Genomic DNA, 6,663 nt, shown 5'->3' with positions numbered 1-6,663 from the left:
TAAAATAAAAAACTCATACACAATCTGTTGCCCTTCAAACCTAGATTTTCGAATAGAAAATAAAGGGAATTCCAGAATTTATGCTTTTGCTATATTTGCAAAATCCCAAATATGGAAGACAAACTTGCAAAATTGAATGTTGAAATTGCCACCCATAGCAATTTTTTTATTTAAAAAAAAACTCTAATTTATGTTCCATTTTCTAGAGGCTAGAGTAAGGACAAAACGAAGAGAATATCCATATTTCTCTCCGCACAACACAACTACAGCAGGATTGTCATTTTGACAGCGGCCACAGCGACTGTAGAAGTAAGATGAATTTGAGGTGATTTTCAACTCTACGCCGGAGAAATTTAATCAAGCAATTTCAATCTTCTTCGAGAAAGAGAACGATGTCAATAACTTGTATGAAAGTCGCCCTCCCCACCCAATATCCTCCATGCGTTCGTCGAGCAAATCGGTGAGTTCCTTCTTCGGCATGTACTCTTTTGTTATTTGCTATATTGCTGAGGAAGTTCATTTGAATCTCTTACGAATCTACGAGCGTTCTAGGCACAGATACAGGGGTGTTGCTGTTGCAAGTCTGAGAGGAGATTTTGCTACTTTGGGGGTGAATGTTACTGAAGGCGAAGGAAATTTACCCAAGGTTGTGCTCACTTCTCCGAGTGGCAGGTGAGGTTTTTTTATCTTCACCTTAATTTCACAACGGATTTTGATTTTTCTAATTGTTTGCCATGTTGCAAGTTGAATTTCGTATTGCATTGTGATCCTTCGGAATGAAGTTGAAATGTATATGATATTGTTTCGATTTTCAGTGAGGCTGATGTATACTTGTATGGAGGATGCGTTACATCTTGGAGAATCGCTAATGGGAAGGATCTTTTGTTTGTTCGCCCGGATGCTGTTTTTAACAAGAAAAAACCAATCAGGTTTCTTCCTGCCTGATTTTCATTTTGTCTTTTCCTCCTTTTTTCTAGATGTATCAGTAGCACGTTCTTCAATTCCAGGAAAATAGATGAATTCATATGTTCCAAGTTTTATGCCTAGTTGTTGAATCCATCCTTCCTTTTGAATTTGCCAATTCCAAGAAAATAAACTCGTGTTTGCTCTGACACTATACTAATGGTGAGAGAAAAAAACGCGGCAATGGAGGAAAAATTGACGAGGCCCATGTGATTGGATCAAGAGATTGACAAGAGTTTGGATCTGCTATAGCATTTGTTTTTCTAAGATCGAGATTACTGTTTTATTAATAGAAAAAGGCCGAGATTACCTGCAAAAGACGTGTTTGTCAAAGTACTGATAGCATTCTTCTTGTGATAGTGGAGGCATTCCACATTGTTTCCCACAATTTGGACCTGGCCCTATTCAACAGGTATCACTCTTTGTATGTTTTTATTACTACAAGCAGTGTTCTTTTATCTTTTTTGGGTATATTGTATTAATCCTTGGGAGCTATTGACAATTACAATTACCAGTGTGAAAATTTGTCAGTTATATCTGATCCAGCTCATAGATGCATACTTTTGTAAAATCATGTTAAGAGTGTTCATTTTTCCAACCTCTTAGCTGACCACGCACATCCTGGATGTTAATTGTTATTAAATGTAAATTTTCCTTTTACAACTCTATCTACTAACCATTTCCTCTGTTTTATTTTGTGCTTTATAATATTCATTAAAATGATTTGACTTGTCATGCTTATGACTCTATGACTTTGACAGCATGGATTTGCAAGGAATGTGGATTGGTCCGTCTTTGGATCTGAAAGTGTTGAAGGCAATCCTGGTGTAATTCTTGAACTAAAGGATGATTCATATAGTCGCTCCATGTGGGATTTCAGTTTTCATGCTCTGTACAAGGTTAGTTGTTACTCACTCAACCAATACCGTAGACGAATTCTGAACTTGTAAACACCACTCGCTTTTGAATGTCCTCTTAGAAATGTCTAGGTTCCTTATCTCTGCTTGGGTTTTACTTTTTTGTTCTCATAACCTCTACTTCTAGAGTACAAAATCTAATTCAGATTCTTTATGGTCAGCAGATGTTTTAATAGTTGTTTTCAATTCTTTGCAGATTATTTTGAGTGAAAAGAGCCTTTCCACAGAGTTAATAATTAAGAATACCGACAAGGAGCCATTTTCATTTACAACAGCGTTGCATACATACTTCCATGTAAGCACACAATAACTCATTTTAGTGGTTTAATGAGCGACCTTTCATTCTGGTTCAATTGAACGTTTATTAGTACCCACTGTACCTGGGCCGTGGGTCAGGAAACTACACCAGAATTTTTGTTGGGGATCACTAATCTTTACCACTCAAGATCAACTGGAGATTGTGCATACTGCATAGTAAAAAGATCGATGTGGACATTTATTTGGTAAGGAAAAGTGAGAAAAAATAAGAGGAAAACTGACAAAAATTCAATCAATTATTTGAAGTTAATAAGAAAAAAATATATTCTTAGGAAACCATCATGGATTGGTCTAGTGGTAAAAAGAAGACATAGTCTTAATAAATGGTTAAGATGTCAAAGGTTCAATCCATGGTGGCCACTTACTTAGGAATTAATTTCCTACGAGTTTCCTTGACACCCAAATGTTGTCGGGTCAGGCGGATTGTCTCATGAGATTAGTCAAGGTATGTGTAAGCTGGCCGGAACACTGACGGATATAAAAATATATATATTCTTAGTGTAAATCTGATCACTGATTACCGATGCTCTTGCATAAATGAGCAACAACATTTCTATGTCATGCAGGCTTCAATAAGCGGAGTAAAAGTTAAAGGATTGAAGGGTTGTAAAACATTGAACAAAGATCCAGATCCCACCAATCCATTGGAGGGTGTGGAAGAAAGGTTCGCAATGTTTTAATGTTTCTTATACATTAGATGCTGCATTGAATTTGATCTAGATATACCTTGGTCGTTTATTAGCAAGATTCCACAATATACACGTACATGCGTGCAGTAGGATGAGATTGTTGCTTGATGTTAAGGCATTCGTTTTTCTTTGCTTACATGAGTCATAACCTTGAGAATATTCATTGATGCCTTGAAATTAAATGACTCTATAATCATTCAAGACATGGAAATGTTCAATTTTGAATATCCAAAATGTCCAACCTGAGTTCTTTAAACCAAATATTTCGATAGAACAATTGAGAGAGAAATAATCTAATACTGCATTGATTAAAAAAAGGAAAGAGAAGTACAAAGATTTTCAGATGGTCAAGGTCTCTGAAGCTTTCCTAAAATACTACTTGCAAGCCTCACAATTGCCAGTGTTTGCACTTGGTATATACATGCATAAATCTGTATAAAAGGACAAAATATAACTTTCAGGACAACAGTAACTACTTCTAGAATTACTCAAAGGAGTAACTTATGGAGATGACTACTTATTGTTTTAAGTTTGCTACTGAGTCCACCAAAAATAGTATATGATTCCTCTATAAATACTGGTTTTGTTCTGGTTCTATAATAGACATCTTCTAGCTCCCTTCTCTTCTGCTGTTTTCTTCTGAGTAACTATAGTATATGTTCCAGTTCTTAGCCATGAGTGCACGTGTCAAGCTGAAATTCCGCTTCAGGGTACTGGCTCTTCCTCAGCACAACTTTTTATTTCTTTTTAGTTTTTTCCAACAATTTGAAAACAAAATTTTATTTATTTTCACCATGGCTGTCCTGATTTAAAAAGCACTGCATGATCCTCCAAACTTGATCCTCTTGATAGAATCAATTATAAATGCAGGTCCCATAAGATTCTCATCTTCTTCAAACAATTGCAGGTTGTCTACTTTTCGTCTACCTCCTTTCCTGAAGATGAGAAACTTCTAGGACCAGTGTTTATAAGTGGTTCCATTGAGAGGATCAAGTTGTTTGGAGAGATCAGACAATACTCTTAAAATTAGGACAGCCATCGTGAATATTTTCTTATTTTTTATTTTATTTTTTCCAGGTGTAGGAAAAACTAAAACGAAATAAAAAGTTGTGCAGTGGAGAGCCAATGCTCTGAAGCGAAATTTCAACTTGAATTCTAGAAGTAACTCAGTTGTTCGGCCCCAAGGGTAACACAGTAACTTCAAGACACATGCACACTGCATACGTAGCTAGGAGCTGGAGCAGAGACCACAGTTACTCAGAAGAAAACAGTAGAAGAGAGGGGAAGAAGTCATTCCTAAAACCAAAACAAAACTTGTATTTATAGAGAAATCAGATTCTAAAAATATTGAGGAAGTAGCCTTCTCCACAAGTTACTCCTTTGAGTAATTCTAGAAGTAGTCATTCCTAACAATACTAAACCCTTTCTCTCTCACTCATGCAATTCCCTCGTGTTCTCTTTTTAGAATACGCGACTCGAATGGAAGCATCTTCTCATATTTCTGTAGTCAAAATCAAAATGCATCAAACCTGGTTTGGACACTTGGAATTATAAAATGGAAAATGTTTCTTACAATTTTCTTACTGAAAATTTCAACGTGCAGGGACGTGGTCAGTTTTCCTGGATTTGTTGATTGTGTTTATCTTGATGCACCTGGAGAATTGAATCTGGATAATGGCTTGGGTGACAACATTCTTATCAGCAACACAAAGTGAGTTGGATGAATTAGATGCTCTGTTTGGTATGCGTTTGGCTTCGAACTATATTTTTTTCTTTATTTGTATTTAACTTAAGGTCCTATTTTCCCATTTTAAATGTAGTTGGTCCGATGCAGTGCTATGGAACCCACATTTGCAGATGGAAGCATGCTATAGGGATTTCGTTTGCGTTGAGAATGCTAAGGTACCTTGACATTTTGGAACAAATCTCTTCATATGTGACCTGAATTTATTTTTCCTATTGCTTACAAATATATCCACATTAAGATATCAAGTTTAGACGAAAAACAAAATATTTATGTTGAAAACATTGAGTCAATTTTTACTCTAAAAATTTTAATTTCATCTAATTAAATCTTAGAAGTTAAATTCCAAGTTTAGTTCCTAAACCGTATTTGTGTTTATTTGGTTGAAGGTCTTGGAGGCTTGAACTTTTAATTTTGTATCTAACAAGTCCATAAACTTAAAAAATTTAAACCTTTCAATTGTATGATCTATAGATGCCTAAATTTTTAACTGTGTTCAATAGGTCAAAACATTTATTAAAATTTATGGACCAACTAATAACTTTTTTTTTCTTTTTTTTTTTTTGTTGAGCCAAACTAAAAGACAAAGTTGATGAATCAGTCCATTTTTACCTCAAAATTGAAAGTCCTAATAAATACTTCTTGAATTTTAAGTAATAAATAGACACAACCTATGTTAAGTAATTTAACCAAACTTAGGTTTGGAAAAGCATAAAGATGTTTACTTTTTGTTGGCTATTCATTCATTAGATTCACATACTAAGGAGTCATTTGTTTCGTGGGAATTCAAGATTTCCCATGGAATGGACATACGAATTACCACATTTGTTTTGCGGTAACGTAAGATGCCTGGACATCTGGAGATTTCTGAACATCCTATGATGCCCATAGGGAGGGCATCTTAGGAGTTTTGGATGCATTTTTGAAACATGGATGTTATGGATTCCCGTGTTTAGAGGTGAGCATGATAGAACAAAAAATTAAGCCGACCAACTGAATCGAAGTCAGTTAGTTGGAGAAGGAGAGAGGTTAGTCGGTGTCGGTTTGGAAAAATTCCAAATCAACAAATTAAAAAAAAAAAAAAAAGAATAAAACCGACCAAAACAGACCAACTCTTACTCATTGACGGTCGGTTCGGTGGCAGTTTGGTCAGGAAACCGACTCTGACCGACGATGCTCACTCCTACCTTTGTTGAGGAATCCTCTTTTTACTTTTTTTTCATCTTTTTCTTCCTATACATATATATATTTCTGGCATCTAAAGATTTCGGTTATCTATATTTCTAAAAGAACAAACGGCGCCTATATAATAGTGATAAAAGAATTGTATAAGTCTTCAAAACCCGTTAATTTCAATAAAAATCAAATCTTCGACAAACCAATACACAAGATTAAGCTTTGGTAAATCATTATTTACGTTTTTTTTTCAAAACTTCCAGCGGTTTACTGTTTCTTCCTACAGATCAGGAAGGTCCAGCTAGAGCCTGATCAATCTTGGACAGCAACGCAGGAACTTAGAATTGCTTGAAACATGGACAAGGGCTGCCCTAATATTTGATTCCCTTCATTATCATCTATTTTATTTGATTCAACTTCAAAGTGCTGGCAAGCCTTGAATAATGGGATTCTTTTTGTATGATTCTACATCGTCAACATTCATGGCCTACATCTAATTCCAGTATAATTATTAATAATAGAAGTTGCTTTTGTGAAAGCCTTTTCTGATGATTGAAGACTTCACTTATTCAATAAGATGTTTTATGTCAGGCTCGTTTTTATACGGTAAGTTCTAAAATTGAGAAGCTTACTTTTGTGTTGCCCATTTAAATGTATCTAATAAGCATATGCTAACCAGTCTCTTACATACATACGTATATATATATACATGCATATATATACATATGTACAATTTTAAATTACAAAAACTCCCAGTTTTGTGTCTAGTAAGTTAGGTGAATAGAAAATATTACATAACAAAATTATATATATTTTTCTTGCAACAACCCAATTAGCAAAGGACTTGGATGCTACT

The 6,663-nt window shown here is 35.0% G+C and overlaps 1 protein-coding gene across 5 annotated transcripts; it reads left to right on the top strand.

Moving 5' to 3' along the window:
* Positions 1-204: 204 nt before the first annotated feature.
* On the top strand, positions 205-6,345 carry LOC120090006 (Galactose mutarotase-like superfamily protein). 5 transcript variants are annotated; one of them, XM_039047483.2, is made up of 10 exons: positions 205-460; positions 553-672; positions 816-929; positions 1,324-1,375; positions 1,725-1,862; positions 2,077-2,175; positions 2,765-2,862; positions 4,491-4,598; positions 4,708-4,789; positions 6,094-6,345. In XM_039047483.2, the coding sequence occupies exons 1-10, from the start codon at positions 393-395 to the stop codon at positions 6,157-6,159; spliced, it is 945 nt and encodes a 314-aa protein (XP_038903411.1). In that variant the 5' UTR covers positions 205-392; the 3' UTR covers positions 6,160-6,345. The 5 variants fall into 5 exon arrangements, 4 of the variants coding, with proteins under 4 accessions (XP_038903411.1, XP_038903420.1, XP_038903428.1 ...); XR_016530484.1 differs by having other exon boundaries at positions 217-460; positions 4,491-4,628; positions 4,722-4,789; XM_039047492.2 differs by having other exon boundaries at positions 217-460; positions 559-672.
* The last annotated feature ends 318 nt before the right edge of the window (positions 6,346-6,663 follow it).

This window comes from Benincasa hispida, chromosome 1, assembly GCF_027475165.1.
Source record: "Benincasa hispida cultivar pf3 chromosome 1, pf3_genome.v1.1, whole genome shotgun sequence".
Lineage (NCBI taxonomy): Eukaryota > Viridiplantae > Streptophyta > Magnoliopsida > Cucurbitales > Cucurbitaceae > Benincasa > Benincasa hispida.
The sequence above is the reverse complement of the archived record's forward strand: the minus strand, read 5'-3'. Positions and strand labels throughout refer to the sequence as shown.

What these genes read in the sequence shown, in the direction of transcription:
- LOC120090006 (XM_039047483.2), top strand. Translation starts at nt 393, where the DNA reads ATGTCAATAACTTGTATGAAAGTCGCCCTCCCCACCCAATATCCTCCA. An exon ending in CGTTGCATACATACTTCCAT is followed by an intron (nt 2,176 to 2,764) that starts GTAAGCACACAA and finishes TATGTCATGCAG; the next exon opens with GCTTCAATAAGCGGAGTAAA. An exon ending in TTGGAGGGTGTGGAAGAAAG is followed by an intron (nt 2,863 to 4,490) that starts GTTCGCAATGTT and finishes TTCAACGTGCAG; the next exon opens with GGACGTGGTCAGTTTTCCTG.